At 40.9% G+C, this 19,409-nt stretch overlaps 1 protein-coding gene across 3 annotated transcripts in view; it reads right to left on the reverse strand.

Moving 5' to 3' along the window:
• IFT80 (intraflagellar transport 80) overlaps window positions 1-19,409 on the reverse strand; it is a 176,815-nt gene that overhangs the window by 141,743 nt on the left and 15,663 nt on the right. For all 3 annotated transcript variants that reach the window (XM_030215943.1, XM_030215942.1, XM_030215945.1), the window contains exon 5: window positions 5,035-5,103. In XM_030215943.1, the coding sequence (XP_030071803.1) occupies window positions 5,035-5,103 (69 nt within the window). The remainder of the gene's footprint in view (window positions 1-5,034; window positions 5,104-19,409) is intronic.

Genomic DNA, 19,409 nt, shown 5'->3' on the forward strand with positions numbered 1-19,409 from the left:
AACAAAAAAAAAAAAAAAAAGCGCTCCGCTTTAAAAAAAACGTTCATTTTGGCCGTCATTCCCCCCCCCCCCCCCCCGAAGACGCTGCTCTACTCACCCTCTCCGATGCGGCTCGATCCAGAAGACAGTGCAGTTGAGGACGCCCATCAAAAAAAACCCGTCCATTTTGGCCGTCATTCCCCCCCTGCAATAATAAAAACGTCTTTTTTGGCAGTGCTTCACTCAGCTGAGAGACCTGGAAGTCCCTGAGCCAATCACAACGCGTTTAGCTCGACTTCCAGGTCTCTCAGCTGAGTGAAGCACTGCCAAAAAAGACGTATTTATTATTGCGGGGGGTCGGGGGGGGGGGGGCGACGGCCAAAATGGACGTTTTTTTTTTGGATGGGCGTCTTCAACTGCACTGTCCTCTGGATCGACGCGCATCGGAGGGGGTGAGCAGTGCGGTGTCTTCGGGCAGCACAGGGAGGCGTATTTGGCATGAGCAGAGCAGCCAGCATAAAGCTTGGCTGCTCTGTGCATGCTCGACCGGCCGATTGGCCGACTGTTTAACAATGGAATAGAGAATGCAAGTGAGCTACAATGAGCAGCTCATTTGCATTCCCTTTCCTTAATGCATGCCCGTTCCTTACCGATTCGCTAAGGGAATCGGTAAGGGAAGGTCTATAACGATTGTTTAGTACATCTGGTCCTAGGAAGGCACAGGGGAAGGAAGCAGCCCGATATGCAACCATTCACTCTCTCCTCATCTTGCAGTACAATGGGGTTGGGGAGGGGGCTGTCCAAGGAAAGGTGATTGTGTGCCATGGAGATAGGGGTAGGGCCTGTGCAAAATGATTGTTTGCCATGGGATGGGGAGAGGGGCTCAGTAGCTGTGTGTAATGGTGTGGGGTGGAGCTGTACAAGGTGACTGTGTACCAACGGGATAGCGGGTTGTGCAAGGCAAAGTGATTGTATGCAATGGGACACGGGGGGGGGGGGGGGGGGGCTGTGCAAGGTAAGGTGATTGTTTGCCATGTGTCACCCATCAGGTAGGTGATGTCATTCAGCTGACACTGGGTGTCCAGAAGGGAGACTACTAGTTTCAGGTAGTGATGTGCACTGGCATCTCAAGGGACTGATTTACTAAACTTTCAGACACAGAATGGAAAAAAAGCCTTAGTAACTGAGGGCTAGATGCAGTAAACCTTAACGACCCTCTAACAACCCTTTAACGAAGGAAATTCCTAACCGTTGCATGCATTAAAAGGCCTTTTTCCTATGAAGCAAGCAGCTAACGAAAACTGAATGCAAAGGAGAAACTACCATTGAAATGTGGACAATTCGGAATGCACTAACCATACCGATGATTGCAACGAATCATTTATCGTCAGAAATTTTACGTGTGCTCAGACCTGTCGTTAAGGCCTGAGCTATCATCTCCCCGCTGCCCCCTGCACCATAAAAATCCAAGCCAGCATGTTTAAAAAGAAAAGTGAGATACAAACACAAACACGTGGCTCTCCGCTTTCCCCTGCATCATTACAAAATAAAACATACTGCTTCTCCCTGCAGCTTAAAAATCCTGTCTCTCCCCATCTCCCACAGCTTTGAAAATTAACACTCTCTGCTATCACCTAAAGCCAATTTTCCCAGTACTGTAAACAAGCTGCAAAGAGGTCTTTTGTTACAAAAGGGGATTTACGAGGGTCGTTCTTTTTACAGTTATCTTCAACTGCACTCTTCTGCTAGATCAGACAGCTAAAAGGCTCGCAGGTCGGGATCCCCCCCTCGCACGCCCCAGTCTGACGTAAGCAACCTACGTAGGTTTAATACGTTTGTGGCTGCTCTGCGCATGCTTAAGGAGCAAATTAACGACGGGGATAATGAACGCTTGATACATAGTACTTTTCAATACCGCACCGAACATTTCTGAGCTGGTTTTTTTTGTGCATTCTTCGTTGTTTCAAATTCGTTAAGCACTTTTACGATTTAGATTTTTTTTAACGTTTGGTTGATGCATCTAGCCCTGAGTTTCTAAAGGAGCTGCTACTGATCACAGAGGGGATTCCTTGCCCCTCCCCCATCCCCATATACACTCGAATTTCACTGTGGACAATGTTGGGTGTGAGGTGGAGAAAAAAAACGAAAGAAGTTTCAACTGCCAACAACTAAGTTTTGGGCTGGCTCCTAGAGTCAGTGAAAATCTGCTAAGGTTTGACTTAGGCGCTACCTTATAGAATAGCACTAAGGGGCAGATGCAGCAACCAAACGTAAAAAAATCTAAATCGTTAAAGTCCCTAACGATTTTAAAATAACGAAAAATGCACAAAAAAAAAAAGTCACACATGCTGAGATCGGTATTGAAACGTACAATGTATCAAAGAATCACAATACACATCGTTAATCGGCCCCCAAATCATGCGCAGAGCAGCCAAGCGTTATGTTAGCTGCTCTGCGCATGCCACAAACAGTCAAAACACAGTCAAATCACAAGCACATGGCTCCCAAATCAAAACAAAAATAAAAAAAAAGGGTCGGGAGGGGGCAAGGGCGCTCATCAGGAGCGTCCTGTACGGACGGCCTTGCCCCCCCCCCCGCTGCTCCCCACTTTCCGCCGCTCCCCCCACCCCGAAAAAGCAAAATTCAAGCAGCCCCTGCCCCCCTCCCTTCCTCACTACTCTCTCACCTCAGCTCCGCCTCCCGACATCCTCCGTCCTGTGCCCCGCCCCCTTTTGGGGGCCCAGCAGGAGAAAGATGCGCCATCGAAGCTGGGCGAAGGCAGGCATCAGCTTTCTTCTTGCCCGTGCAGCGCCTTCGTACAGAGGAGAGAGGCGCTGCACGGGCCCGGTAAGAGGGAGGGGGGCCCGATGGAGGAGGGGAATGGCGGCGACGACCCCAAAAGGGGGCGGGGCACAGGACGGAGGATGTCGGGAGGCGGAGCTGAGGTGTGAGAGTAGTGAGGAAGGGAGGGGGGCAGGGGCTGCTTGAATTTTGCTTTTTCGGGGTGGGGGGAGCGGCGGAAAGTGGGGAGCAGCGGGGGGGGGGGGGGGGGCAAGGCCGTCCGTACAGGACGCTCCTGATGAGCGCCCTTGCCCCCTCCCGATCCTTTTTTTATTTTTATTTATTTATGTGTTTTCTGACATCCTTTGGACCAATCACAGCGCTTTTAGCTCTGCTAATGCGCTGGGATTGGCTCAAAGTTTGTTTATTTTTTCACTTAATGATTTTTCCTGGCACAGAGCTGTCCTAACGAGTGGTCCAGACCTCTCGTTAGATTTCCTGCCTTTTTCCTGCGTAAAGGCAATCGGAAAAGGTTAGTGCATGTCGTTTCAATGGGGTTTTCACACTAATTGCTCATCTCCATTCCGTTTTCGTTAGCTGCTGGCTTCCTCGGTAAAAGCCCTTTGATGCATGCAACGGATCAAATTTTCCTCGTTGGAGAGTCATTAAAGGCTCATTTAGCTTTAGTGCATCTGCCTCTTAGTGCACTTATGCAAGTAACTAAAGCCTTGTGGAGAAGTAGCCTAGTGGTTAGAGTACCAGGCTGACAACCAGCAAAACAAATCTTGCTGCTGGGCCCTGCGATCTTAGGCAAGTCACTTAACCTTCCATTGCTTCAAATAGCAAAATTAGATTCTAATTCCCCTGGGGACAGGAAAATACCTAGTGTACCTGAATGCAGTTCACCTAGAGCTACTATTAAGAAAGATGCCAGCTAATCCCAACAAATATATTCATGAAAGTCACTTTTTGGCACTTAATTGACACATGTCTCTATGTGAAAGCTTATAGAATTGCCTTTCACATGCCTGAAGGAATTGTGTTTTTTTAAGGAAACTAGAATCAAAGTTATTTTTTGAATGTTTAGGAACAATAAAAAAATGTAATCAACTATGTGTACATGCTAACTTTATTTCAACTCTTTTACATCTAGATCAAGCGATTAATTGCATGATTAAAATTTTGATTGTGATTAATCATGCAATTAAAAATTTTACTCAATGTATAGCCCTAATTTGTATTCCTTTATCTGCTGTATCAAACTCATTCTAAGGGGCATAGTTATCAACGTGGGCTACCATTAACAAATGCTATTCTACCATTAACTTGTACTATTTTAGCATAGGTCCCATCTTATGCAATGAGACTTGGTACCAATAACTAGGGCCAATATTAAAATAACCCATCTTAACAGTAGCCTATGTTTATAAATGGCCCCCTAAGGCCCATTTTGCAGAGAACATCTATGTCCGAATTGGGACATTCTGGAAAGGATGTTCACAATTCCTGTAGTATTTTACAAAAGGCTCTGCTGAATGTGGAGTTTTCTGTAAAATACATAAAAGGATGCCAGCAAATGCACATGTTATTTCTTGGCAAGCATAGCAGTAATATCAGTTTTACAAAAAAAAAAATGCTCAAAAAAGTATGACATCACTCAAAGCTTTTCACGTGTAAGGAGTAACTCTACATGTAAGTGCCTATCTAATAACATACATGTTTAAGTGCTGGATTTCAAAATACTGCACATATGAGAGAAGTCAATTAAAGAGTGAAGTAAAACAACTCTTTGGTATTACAAAACCATTGAGACAAGCAAAACTGCCCTCTCAATCACTGGTATAAACCTCAGGGCCAAATGAGTAGGTAGCTCACACTTACTCGTGCCTCAGAGTAGCTGTAAATGCAGGCACAGAAAGTTTTTTAAAAATATGAGAACTTCCATTGAAAAATGGGAAATACAGGCATAGTGTTATTTAGACTACCCACAGCATGCCCATGACATGTCCCCTAAAAGTATATGCGCCCCATGGCATCTATGCTTGTAAATTGCAACATATGACCTCCCATATTAAGTATATTTTGGATAACCTTCAAATTACTACCCCCCCCCCCTTTTACAAAGCTGCGCTAGCGGCTGCCTATACGGTAATGCCGACACAGCCCATTCAAAGTGAATAGGCTGTGTCGGCATTGCCACGCGGCTTTGTAAAAAGGGGAGGGGGTAAAGTGTTAAACAATAATGTTCATAAACAAAAAATGAACTATAAATACCTTGTTGTGCCAATGTAGATCTCAGCATCCCACTTTTAGACCAAATTTTTATTTGGCCATCTTCACCAGCTGCAAACAAAATAACAGATTTTTCTTTCAGCACATAACAACATATTTCACAAATTTCAGCACACAAGACCTACCAGAGCATGCAGTAAAAATTGACCTGTGTAGTCTCAAAAATTCATATACTATATCTTTTGTGTACTCGCTTTAAATATGGTCACGGACTGAAAAAAAAATTACTTCAAATTGTTGGCACATTTCTTTATGTGCAAAGAATGTTACCATTTACTCTAATAAGAAAAAGTTACATTTGATTAAAAAACTACAACTAACGTAAAAAATGAACTGTACAAGATAAAACATATAGCTAACAGGGAAGTCAACATGAAAATTGTTTGGCTTTACACAAATAAAAATCTCAAATTATAAGAAATGGATTATAGAGATGTGTTTTCTCTTTTTCCGTGCTACAGCTTTTTTTATTTATTTATTTAAATTTTTTAACAAGAACTTGTTATTCGAAATACAGCCATAAATGTTTCAAATAAAAATACATTAATGACATAAATCAACATTATCACAATTCACATCAACAAAATAAATTTTCTTTTTGCTTGTTAGCCCACATCTACATTTTGAAGGAGAGCAATAAGAGTTAGGGAAGATTCTATATATTAAAGTAAAAGGAAGAAAATAATGGCGTGTTATTCCAAGCTTTATCTAATTACTTAAGTTGTTTCATGTCCAGAAATGACTTCAGGTGGTCAGGTGAATAAATTCACCTCACCCAACTTAACATTACACTTACAGGGATAAGCTAAGAAAAATGTTCTACCAATTTCTATTGTCCTTGATTTTAAAGCCAAAAAAGCTTTTCTCCTTTGTTGGGTCGTTTTCGTCACATCAGGGAATATTTGTACCTTTATACCTCCAAAACATGTCTTCAAATTTTTAAAATAGAGTCTCATTATATTATTAAGGTCTTGCTCAAATATTAGAGATATAAGCAGAGTGGATCTTTCTGTGATCTAAAGTTTGTTCCAATATAGCTGAAATGTCCCCAAAAACTTTCCCATTTACTTGTAATTCTTGGTTTTCCCTCGCATCTTCCTTTGATATGTTTGTAATATAATATATTTTATTTACTGGCGGCATCGATTCCTGGGGTATTTTTAATACTTCATTTAAATATCTTCTAAATAGATCATGCGGGTTCATCCCAAGTATTTTTGGAAAGTTCAGCAGACGTAAATTAAATCTCCTATTAAAATTTTCAATCTGTTCCACTTTTCTTCTGAGATCCATATTATCCTTAACAACAGCCTGCTTAAATTCTTGCATAGAATCTACATCCTTCTGAATGTTTTGAATTTTTCCAGCTAATTCACCTTGTAACTTATCCACTTTCAAATTTAATTCTTCAAACTTAATTTTAAAAGTAGAAACTTCACCTGATGTCTGTTGTAGAGTAGTGTCCATTTCATTCAGCTTCCTCCAGATCATTCCTAGGCTTATTTCGTCCTGCATTTTCTCTGAGACTCCTGTCTCAGTCCTCAGCGTCTTTCGTGACGATTCCAACCCCTCACTGGTGAGCTTACCCAATAAACTTCCTGCAGGGTAAAGTTCACCCACTGGGATCGATGCTGACGCTGGGTTCGGAGGTCTCTGTGTCAAAGGTGGAGAGAGAGACACTTCATCTCCTGGCAGGGTCTCAGCTTCCCTTGAAGTCCCCGCAATGGGATCCCCATTTCGTACTGCCTGGAAAACCGGCACCAAGAATCGCTCGAGGCCCGTCTGGAGCGGAGAGGAAGTCGAGGTTGGTGGGAGGATCAATCTCGCCGACCCCTTACGTTTTGTGTGGGGCATTTTGCTGGGAAGTTTGTTCCTCCAAGACAGGTTCTACGAGCGTCCCTCAGAATGTCTTAACACGCCGCCATCTTGAATCGCCCTCTTCCGTGCTACAGCTTAACTGTGACAAGTAAATTCCCAGAGGTTTGTTCTACACAGGTTTGAATCTTGTCAAATTTTTCTTCGCCTTTGGAAAATACACACTCCTTTTAAACTACCTGGGCTGCACAACTGTTTAGGTTGGGAGAGAAGCTGTATGAAGGAGCAAAACTGCTTTGTTTCTATATGCTCAGATTTAACAACAACAACAACAAAAAAAAAGAATGGGACAAAGATAGCAGGTCTCTGTGTACGGGGAAAAGGATGCAAATGTCAAAGACAAAGTAGGGTCTGCAGTAAGTGAGATGGGAGAAGGAAATAGGTAAATATCACCATAGCATTAGTGCTCTTTACAATTTATTTTAGATGTTATAGGCACCTGTGGTTTCATCATTAAAAAATATATATATGCACAAATGTTCTGTTTTCTCTTGAAAAACAATATATTTGTGCATGTATATTTTTTAATGTTTAAATCCGTTTATTAATTGTATAAAACAAGTGAACAACAATCAACTGAGCAGAGCAACCAGCGCTGGGAGCAAAAATACAAGAACAAAGCAAAACCAAAGAGGGGCTTTGTTTCTTATAGCCCTCTTTGAAGACGATGAATGCCATTCCCAGAAACCGTTTCAACACTCCAACCACCCCCATTCCCCCTTCCAATCCTCTCCCCCCCCCAAAACCAGCCACAAGCAAGTCCCATCCAAAATTTACAAAGTATTCAATATCAGACTCCGAATTCTAGGAAAAAGGGAATGTGTATAAGGATCCCACATTGATAAAAAGTGCTTTTGTGTTTAAAGGTCAAGCCCACCTTCTGCTTTTCCATCAACATAACATGACAGAAAAGATTACGCCAAGTCCAGAAAGAAAGGGGAATCAGAAACAGTTCAAACCTTTAAAATCATATTTATCTAAGACCCACAGCTGAGAGTGGGATTATCGACTCCAAAAGACGTTCTAAATATTGAACCATCTTCAACCAGAAAAACTGAACTTTGGGGCGTGTCCAACAAGTATGGAAAAAAAAAAAAAGAATTAGGTCGTTGTTTACATTTTTGACAAAGAGGAGTGTCAATGCCGCCCATATTGAATAGCTGTGTTTGAGAGATAAAAGCCCTATATATCACCCTGAATTGACATTCTTGGAAGTCTGCTACTATTATCAAAGTAGGAATCCGAGCAACCAGCATACTAATACGGTATTAATAGACTCCGATGGCCTCTGTGAATCCTCCCCCCATGTGCCAGATAGTGCAGAGGTATCCCTGGAAGAAGAAAATGAACAAATTGCCTTGTGAAGTAATGAAACAGATAATCTTTATTGTGCATAGTCAGAAGAGAGGTCAGGTGAACTTTATGGCATCCAGAGACAGCAATTCGATCCCGAGTAGAAACATAATGATGCAATTGATGATAAGTAAATATAGCTGCCAACTGATTTACTCAAAGATTGTAAGGATAACAAAGAACTATTTGGATGGAGCATGTGCTCCAAACATGTGAGCCTAGAACCTACCCAATGCTGAAAAGTCCTACTGTCGATCTCAGGCAAAAACTCCGCATTTCCACGTTCAGGTAGAAGGAACGAGATATGAGGGGATAAACCACAATGTCTCGAAAGATCTTGCCACAATTTCCACAGAGAAGTTGGGGAGCACTTTGAGGTACTTACAATAAAGAATTAAAATTTCAAGGCATGAATAGCTCCCACTCAACCCGTTTGGGGATGTAATCTTCTTTGTCTAGGATCCAATCCTCCAAGTGCCGAGCCAGACAGACTAGATTATATTTATAGAAATCTGGGAGCCCTAAACCTTGCATCCGCCAATTACCCAACAACATTTATATAGGGAATTTCTTACCACCCCAACAAAAAACGAGAAAGGTGTTGATGTAGAATATGGATGTCCTTCTTCAAAGGTTTAATGGGGAGCATTTGCAAAGTGTATAACCACGAAGGGAAGTCCACCATATTGAAAAGGTGTATCCTGCCATGTAACCTGATGGGGAGACATTGCCAGCCCTGCAGGGTATCCATCATAGAGTCAAGCAAATGGGAAATATTAAAGGCGATAAAAATCTGATGATTTCATAGATAATTGAATTCCCAAATAATGACATGAATGTGACGCCCAAAGTAATGGGAACTGACCCATTCAACCCCGCTGAATCATATCAGAGGAGGCCAACACCAAGGACTCCTGCAAAGTTAAACGGAAACCAGAAAAATCACCATATTCCTCAAAAGACTCCATTAATGCTCTAAGTGATTGATGGGGATTAGAAAGATGAACTAACAAATAATCTGCAAATGTTGGGTCATATACCAAGTTAAAATCACCATACAGAACATTAGCATAAGATAGCAAAACATTAAGCAAATCGAGTAGAAAAAATCCATAAAAACATAGGGTGTTTATTAATAGTCACTTTGGCCAAGACAAAACGACCCTCAAGGCCCTGGACCATCAAATGTATCTGGACATCCAAAGATTTTTGAAACAAGATAAGGATCCCAGCTTTCTCCTGAGTGGGAGGATATTCCACAAGAGAGCTCATCTACCATTTCTGGAACTTCTTATGTTCTGATGAGGAAAGATGGGTCTCTTGCAACATTGCAATGTCCACCTGGCGCCTATGTAAACAATGCTAAATCTTTTGACGTTTAATAGGAGATGTTATACCCCACCCCCTCATGTTGTAGGAGGATAATTTGATAGAATTCATGAGCCAATCATCTGGGGCAAGTAAAAACACAAAAAGAATTCTGAATCTTATAGCGTGCGAAAGCCCTCCCAGCCAGTGCCCCACTCAAAACATCCCTGAAGAAGGAACATCCAGTACATTCCATCCCCCTGGACCCTACATAAATATTATGTAAAACAAAGGAAGAAACAAGAAAAAAAACAAATTGAAGAATCCCACCAAAAGTCCAAAGATCCAAAAATATCAAAAAAGACTGACCAAAAAGAAAAACAAAGTCAAAAAACAAAACAACTCCCCCTTCTCTCCCATCCTTTCCCCTCCTCTAAAAGCACATACTAACAGTCCTAACATTAAGGACAAGGGTCTATGTGAAAAACAAACCCTCCCTTCCCCCTTAACAAACATGAAGTCATCCAAACTATAAGTCCCACCTGAAGAAAGGAAGCACAAGTTGGCAACACATTATCATCTTTCTTCTCAGTTTCATGTTACCCAAAAATCTTTTGTTATCACTAAATGCACACGCTCCTTAATTCTTATATTTCTCCTATATATCTCTTATTATGTTTGCTTGTTATAATATTACCATGTCATTTCACTATGATGTACCAAAACACTTCTGCTATTACTAAATGTATAATTCCTCATGTATTACCACTATTCATGATGTATTGTAAGCCACATTGAGCCTGCAAAGAGGTGGGATAATGTGGGATACAAATGCAACAAATAAATAAATAAAAATAAATTACAGAACAAGGCATATGATGTATGTGAGAAACAAAAAAAAAAAGTGGTGAAGCAAAATCAAAAGCATATAAAAGCGAGATATAGTAAGAACCCCCACTAATACAAGCAGACTTAAAAAAAACAAAAAGGGAGCCCAGTAGAAAACAGAATAAAAACATAAAAATTAAGCAGGCAGCTTAGAACATCCCTCATTCAAGTAATTTCTAAACACAACAGGACTGCAAACAGCAAAGAACAACAAACAAGGTACAGTTCTAACATAATCATACTGTACATAAAAATATTTTTACAAAAGAAAATGTAGGAAGATGCCAAGTAGCCAAACGAATAGTTTGTACCAAAAAGATGAGTTATCCCAAAAATGAATCCAAGGATGTTATATCATCCAAAGACGCCAAAATCAAAGGAACATGAAGGTCTGAGCCAAAGCTGCTCAGTATCCCTCAAGGCAGAATCATAAAAATGGAAAAGCACAAGGAAAAAAAACAATTAGGTCATTAACTGGTAATTTGAGCATCTGAAGAAGCTCAATTTTGGCTAGTCAAAAGGTGTGTGTGTGTGTCTGAAACCACAAGTGCCTATAACACCTGAAATAAACTGTAAAAAGCATTAACTATCGGTATGGCGACATTATTATTAAGCCACTGCACCAGTTTCAAACCAGGGATATCCCTTCTTAGCAAATTACACTCTCAGTTTGACAAGGGTAACATAGCTTTAATCATCTAACTGGACATCTAAGGCATTTTTGATCTAGAAGACCAAACACTCTTTCTTCTCCGCTTGTCACAGATCGGGACTTCAGGATTACCTCTTAATTGGTTCTCTTCTCTCCTTCAGGGATGCACATTTTCTGTCCAGTTTCGATCCTGTTCTTTTTCATCTCACTCTTTGCCTTGTGGTGGTCCTCAAGACTCTGGGGTCCTTTTACTAAGGTGCGCTGAAAAATGGCCTGCGGTAGTGTAGGCGCGGGTTTTGGGAACGCGCAGATCCATTTTTCAGCGTGCCTGTAAAAAATGCATTTTTATATTTTTACCGAAAATGGACATGCAGCAAAATTAAAATTGCCGTGCGTCCATTATGGGTCCGAGACCTTACCGCCAGCCATTGCTAGCGGTAAGGTCTCTCGCGTTAACCATGCGGTAATCGCCTACGCACGTCAAGTCAGATTTACCACCCAATTTTTGCCTAGCAAAAGAAAATAAAATATATTTTCAGGCCCGCATAAAAAATGAAATTACCACACGGGCTACAAAATAGCCGGGTGGTAACTCTGAACTTGCATGTGCTGGGTGCGCGTAGGCGCCTATGCAGCTTAGTAAAAAGGACACTCTATTCTTTCCTCACTTCTTTTTTAATATCTTTCTAAGTCATTTGGATTCTTTGATTCAAAATTTCAACATTAATTTCTACTTTTACGCAGATGATATTCTACTGGTTTGTCCCACATCAGCCCTCTCAATTGGCCTTCACCCCCTTCAGAAATGTCTTAATGCAGTAGAAGACTGGTTGACAAATCAGAAACTAGTACTTAATCCAGACTACAGGTTGCTGGATTACTGGTTCATTGCTTTAACCCTCATTTTCCCCCCGTTCTGTGTTCTCCATTCCTCCAATTACGTCCTTCCAATACTTAGATATTGTCATTGACTCTTGACCATCATTTCATCAACAGATATCCAGCATTGTTAAGGAGAAATTAGAACTTACCTGCTAATTTGCTTTCCTTTAATCCCTCCGGACCGGCCCAGGATTGGACTGATGGGTTGTGCTCGCCTTCCAGCAGGTTGGAGACTGAGAAAAAAACTCTGACTCTAGCGAGCCAATAGGAGCCCTGGTCACGTGACCCTAGCCTCAGTATTTTCTCAGTCTCCCAGCAAGTAGGAAGTGAGCCCATTAGTCTCTCTTTATTTTCTGACTTGTCTGAATTTTTTGTCTAGTTGGTACTTTATTCTGTGCCACAGGAATTCTTTGGAGGCTTGTTAGAATTTCAATTTTGCCTCAGGGGTGTTATACTAGATATCCAGCATTGTTAAACAGGGTTTTTACATGTTACAGAAACTACATATCATTTGTGCCTATCTTGACTTTCCAAAGCTTCACACTCTTGACATGCTTTTGTAGTCTTTAGATTAGACTACTGTAATTCCATCTACGCTGGTAGTATGTTCTCAGCTTAGAAGGCTCCAAACATTACAGAACTCTGCTATCAGATTCCTTTGTCATGCGAAGAAATTTGATTACATCACTCCATTATTCATCCACCTTCACTGGTTACCACTACCTTATCGCATCTTTTAAAAGAATCTCTGGCTCATAAATCTTACAATACTGGCCTTGATTCATTTCTCACCTTTCTCACTATCCCTTACACCCCCACTAGATCATTCACAGATCACTGGATTCTCATCAGTTACTACTCCTCGCCCCCCTCCCCCCCAAGAACGTCCATCTTGAATCAACTAGATACAGTCTTTTATTTCCTTGATCCAAACTGTGGAGTGACCTACCCCCCTTACATTCATATCAAGCCAATGTTCAAAAATTTAAGGTCAAATTTAAAACCCACTTTTTTACCCAGGACTTTGGCTAGCGGCAGTCAAATGATCATTTTTTTTAATATGCTTGTTATCTTGTGTGACTGTATCTGTCCTATTCACTCTGGAATTACATGTTCTATGTTTCGAAACTGACATATCATACCAGCTGGCCAACAGCTATGCAAGACCTCGTCTGAAGATCAACCTATTTTTACTCTCTTCAAACAATGAGGATCACAGTAGGCTCCCACACCTTTTACCTGAACCTGTAATTTCTGTTGTGTGCTTTGCCGTCCTTTTTTCAAATCTGACATACTAGTCATATAAGTATGTGAAAATCCTGAATATATCAGCCAGCAATATATCAGGTTTCTTAAAAGTTGATTTTTTAGATGTTCTATAGGCTATTCACCTAGTTTGTTGTGATTTTGTGTCAACATCTTCCATTAAAATCCATCTATTCTCCCACCACAGTAGCTAGATCCATATCAATCTGGATTCAAACTCTGTCATGGAATAGTAACATGGAGGCATATTTTCAAAGCACTTAGCCTTCCAAAGTTCCATAGGTTTCTATGAAACTTTGGAAGGCTAAGTGCTTTGAAAATATGCTTGATAGTAACATAGTAGATGACGGCAGAAAAAGACCTGCACGGTCCATCTAGTCTGCCCAACAAGATAAACTCATATGTGCTACTTCTTGTGTATACCTTACCTTGATTTGTATCTGCCATTTTCAGGACACAGACCGTAGAAGTCTTGCCCAGAACTAACCCCACCACCCAAACACCAGCCCCACCTCCCAATCTCGGCTAAGCTTCTGAGGATCCATTCCTTCTGCACAGGATTCCTTTATGTTTATCCCACGCATGCTTGAATTCCGCTACCGTTTTCATCTCCACCACCTCCCGTGGGAGGGCATTCCAAGTACCTACCACTCTTCTCCGTGAAAAAATACTTCCTGACATTTTTCTTGAGTCTGCCCCCCTTCACTCTCATCATGTTCTCTCGTTCTACCGCCCTCCCATCTCCGGAAAAGGTTCATTTGCGGATTAATACCTTTCAAATATTTGAACGTCTGTATCATATCACCCCTGTTTCTCCTTTCCTCCAGGGTATACATGTTCAGGTCCGCAAGTCTCTCCTCATATGTCTTGTAACACAAATCCCATACCATTCTCGTAGCTTTTCTTTGCACTGCTTCCATTTTTTTATATTCTTAGCAAGGTATGGCCTCCAGAATTGAACACAATACTCCAGGTGGGGCCTCACCTCTCTCTATACAGCCTAGCAACCTTCTGGCTGCGGCCACCACCTTGTCACACTGTTTCGTCGCCTTCAGATCCTCATGTCATGGAATAGAAACAGTCCTCATATCCCTACTAGATTTTCAGAGACGGATACAGGGGATTTGCCCCTATGTTATTACTGCTGGATTTCTTAGCAGCTTTTGACATTATGGACCATGATATCATGCTAGCATCAAAGTACTTGCTTAGTTCAGATCCTATCTTACAGATAGGCACCAGCCCATCACCACCATAGGCACTGACCTGCAGGGTACCAAACGGATTGATACTGTTATCTATTCTGTTCAATATCTACCTCAATCCACTAGCCAAACTGATTCGGTAGATGGATGTTCAATTCTACATCTACATAGACGACGTGCAGCTACTCATACACATTGAACCTGACATACCCACAGCCCTGAAAATGGGCTAAAAACAATAAAAACTTTACCTGAACCCAAGTAAAACTGAGCTTCTGTGAGTCACTAACAGAAGTGGGCATATACCTGATATCAAAATCTCTTTTGGGAAATATAAATGCCCCCTCAAATTACAAGTCAGGAATCCTGGAATAACGCTAGATCCCTAAAATCCAAGTAACCTTCAAGACCTGCTTCTATCATTTGTGACAACTACGCTGCCTCTCTCCTAACATTGAGAAAGCAAGTCTTATAATAATGTTTATGCCAAGATAATATCAAGATTTGATGTGATTAAAACTTGCATTAATTACCTTTCCTCAAAAAGATAACAAAGCAATGTACAAATTCAATAAAAGAATTAGAAGCATAAAATAATGCCAAATTGAAAGATAAAAGAAAGCAAATAAGGACAAGGGAATAGGAAAAAAGTTAGAAGGACAGCAGAGCTGATCTTCAAAGCCCTTAAAAATGAAATGGCCCAGAGTATCTGAAGAACCAGATCTCCCCTCTACACATCTTCAAGGTCACCAAGGTCTTCCCAGAGTGTATCCATAACCACATTGTCTGCAAAGGACATTACAAGATATGAAACATGCTGGTAAGCCTTCTCCCGAGTAGCGACCGTAGCATCCATACTCTGGAATGCTCTCCCTGAAAGGGATCACTTAACCCAAGACTATCTCTACTTCAGGAAGAAAGTGAAAGCTTGGTTCTTTATCTAGGCCTTTAATGGAAGAAGTAACTAAACTTGCTAGTCACACACACACAAGGAATAACACTAGATGCACATGATGTAGCAGGACTTGGATTATCCACTCGTTACCCTAGCTGCGATAATATTTAAGCACCTTTCTGACTTCAGGTGCAGCTTTCTTTAAATTAGTCCCCTTATTGTCTAACTCCTGTTACTCTATCTTATCTATCCATATGTTCTATCTTTGTTTACACCCTATGCTGTCTATAACTACTACTACTTATCATTTCTATAGCGCTACTAGACGTATGCAGTGCTGTACACTTGAACATGAAGAGACAGTCCCTGCTCGACAGAGCTTACAATCCAATTAGGACAGACAAACAGGACAAATAAGAGATAAGGGAATATTAAAGTGAGGATGATAAAATAAGGGTTCTAAACAAGTGAATAAGGGTTAGGAGTTAAAAGCAGCATCAAAAAGGTGGGCTTTTAGCTTAGATTTGAAGACGGCCAGAGATGGAGCTTGACGTACCGGCTCAGGAAGTCTATTCCAGGCATATGGTGCATATGGTCTATTAAAATGTTTTATTGCGTATTGTGTTGACATTACAATACAGCATACTAGATATATCTTGTTTTGTTACTTGAATAATTATACTGTTGTAACTGACTATTGCCTGTTTGACTTCTCTTGCTGCACACTGCCTTAAGTGAATTTCTTCAAAAAGGTGGTAAATAAATCCTAATTAATTAATAACAAAATATAGTACGCTGCTGATGCTCAAGACATTGCAGATGTTGCACATTCTGTACACAAGCCACAACCACATATGACACCCAAGTGGCTCTGTTTAGCAAGTCGAGCAGTATATTTAGTAAATTGCAAAAAAATAGCTACTAAGCCTATTGCCATAGTAAACAATCATTACAGTCAGTACAACTAAGGAGATGGCTGGCCCTCATAGCTCATGTAGCAAGTGCTGCATACTGCTATGTGTAAGGTTACTGGTTTGAATTCCTAGTCAGATGCACGCTGTTCCCCAGATCAGCAGGGACTGAAAATACTGCAGAGGCAATGCTAACAGCTACTTGGGGGGGGGGGGGGGGGGCACTTAATGTTGATGTTTATACAATTCAAGAAGATGCCATGGTACTAGGCCCCAGGGCCAAAACAATTACAGAAATGACCAGACTAGGAATGTTGGAGGAGGCTGACAGAAAATCCATGGTCTGCTGCTAACGAAGGCTCATGCCATCAAATCCCAGCCCTTGTTCTAATTAAAGTGGAAGTATAAAATGAGCTGAAGGAAACAGCCCGCTCAAAAACTAAACACAACTGGGGAGAGGTTAAGGACAAGATCATGAGGACTAACTGGAAGGAAGGAGAGTGATTTTAAAGAAAGAGATTGGAAGGCAAGAGGATAAAACTAGAAGAAAAGCAATGGGAATTATGAGAGTGGAAAGAGAAATAGAGTGGAGAGAAAGATACATGAAGGAAAGGATGGAAGGAGAGAGGGAGGGAGAAAAAGAAATGGAAAGTAAAATAAAAGTAGAAAAAAAAACAGAGAAGAGTAAAAACAGAAAAATAATATTCAAATATCCATGAAAGCAAAATAACATATTGAAGGCTATAGCTACCGGGCCTTTCACTGTCATGACTAAACAAAAAAAAAAAAAGAAAAGAAAGAAAGTAGTGCAAAAACCAAAAATGCAAAATATTTAGGGGTCTGTTTAGTAAGCTGTGCTAGCAGCTTCCGCACGACATTGCCAACACAGCCCATTCAAAGTGAATGGGCTGTGTTGGAACTAGCGCAGAGCCAGCCATGATAGCGGATTAGTAAACCCAAGCATTAATGATCAAATTTTGAGAATCAAAAAATCCTAACAATAAAATAAATAAATACTGGCTCTGACCATAAAGAAAAGGAATTATATTTTATAAGTGATTACTATAAAGCAAATTCCATAAGAGGGCTAACCTAATATTAACCAACAAATCAAACAATTTAATTAACTTAAAAAAAAAAAAATATATATATATATATATAGAAAAGCTGAATTAATAGTAACCACAACACTGGTACTTTAGAAAAAAATTATAAACTTTATTTTTATTGATTTTCAAACAACAAGAAAAGAAAATACATTGCAGAACTGCGGTGTGGTACACAAGCAACACAAAATATAGCTTTCATCAGAAACTGTCCGCTTGAGCCATTTTCTGCATGTAAACCCAACAATTGAAAAGAAAGGAAAACCCAACCCCTCCCCCCCTTTCATTTCAGTCTGTACTCTTGGGCGTTAACTAGCGTACACAGTAAAATTAGGATTTAAAATTCTAGTTTAAGATTAGCCAGAGCATGAGTGCAAGACACAAAACATAACTATTTACATTATACAAAGCTTCAAGAAAGCCTTCAAAAAGGCAGTAAATACATCCTAATAAATAAATAAAACAGAATGTTAAGATTATGGTTGGACTACATCTAATAGAGTTACAGAAGAGAAAAATAGTAATACCACCTGAGTACATGGGATAATATCTTGAAGAATGAAACTGCATTTTTAGTTTCAGCTCTAATATATCCTTACAAAAACAAATGTATTTGATCACAAATAAATGAATATGAGTGATCAATAAACATGAAAGTTTATTAAAAGCACTTTTCATTGCTATTCAGCACCACGGTCTGGACAGCTCCAGTCTCAGCCCCATCTACATCCAAGTTAACAATGATTTTTAAATTTTTGAAACATACTGAAAAAGACATGAGGCTAAAAATACAAGAAATAAACAGCAGCGATTAAACCTTAAAAATACAAAATGAAAAGTGAGAAGTTACTACTACTATTTAGCATTTCTATAGCGCTACAAGGTGTACGCAGCGCTGCACAAACATAGAAGGAAGACAGTCCCTGCTCAAAGAGCTTACAATCTAATAGACAAAAAAAAAAAAAAATAAAGTAAGCAAATCAAATCAATTAATGTGAACGGGAAGGAAGAGAGGAGGGTAGGTGGAGGCGAGTGGTTACAAGTGGTTACGAGTCAAAAGCAATGTTAAAGAGGTGGGCTTTCAGTCTAGATTTAAAGGTGGCCAAGGATGGGGCAAGATGTAGGGGCTCAGGAAGTTTATTCCAGGCGTAGGGTGCAGCGAGACAGAAGGCGCGAAGTCTGGAGTTGGCAGTAGTGGAGAAGGGAACAGATAAGAAGGATTTATCCATGGAGCGGAGTGCACGGGAAGGGGTGTAGGGAAGGACGAGTGTGCAGAGATACTGGGGAGCAGCAGAGTGAGTACATTTATAGGTTAGTAGAAGTTTGAACAGGATGCGAAAACGGATAGGGAGCCAGTGAAGGGTCTTGAGGAGAGGGGTAGTATGAGTAAAACGACCCTGGCGGAAGACGAGACAGGCAGCAGAGTTTTGAACCGACTGGAGGGGGGAGAGGTGACTAAGTGGGAGGCCAGCAAGAAGCAGATTGCAGTAGTCTAAACGAGAGGTGACAAGGGTGTGGATGAGGGTTTTGGTGGAGTGCTCGGAAAGAAAGGGGCGGATTTTACGGATGTTGTAAAGAAAGAAACGACAGGTCTTGGCAATCTGCTGGATATGAGTAGAGAAGGAGAGAGAAGAGTCAAAGATGACCTCAAGGTTTCGAGCTGAGGAGACAGGGAGAATGAGAGAGCCATCAACAGAAATAGAAAACGGGGGGAGCGGGGAGGTGGGTTTTGGGGGGGAAAATGAGAAGCTCGGTTTTGGTCATATTTAATTTCAGGTGGCGTTGAGACATCCAGACAGCAATGTCAGACAAGCACGCTGAAACTTTGGTTTGGATGCAAGGTGAGATATCAGGGGTAGAAAGGTAGATTTGGGAGTCATCAGCATAGAGATGGTAGGAAAAGCCATGGGATGAGATTAATGAACCAAGGGAAGAAGTGTAGATAGAAAAGAGGAGGGGACCAAGAACAGAACCCTGAGGTACGCCGACAGGCAGAGGGATAGAAGTAGAAGAGGA

This window comes from Microcaecilia unicolor, chromosome 10, assembly GCF_901765095.1.
Source record: "Microcaecilia unicolor chromosome 10, aMicUni1.1, whole genome shotgun sequence".
Taxonomy (NCBI): Eukaryota; Metazoa; Chordata; class Amphibia; order Gymnophiona; family Siphonopidae; genus Microcaecilia; species Microcaecilia unicolor.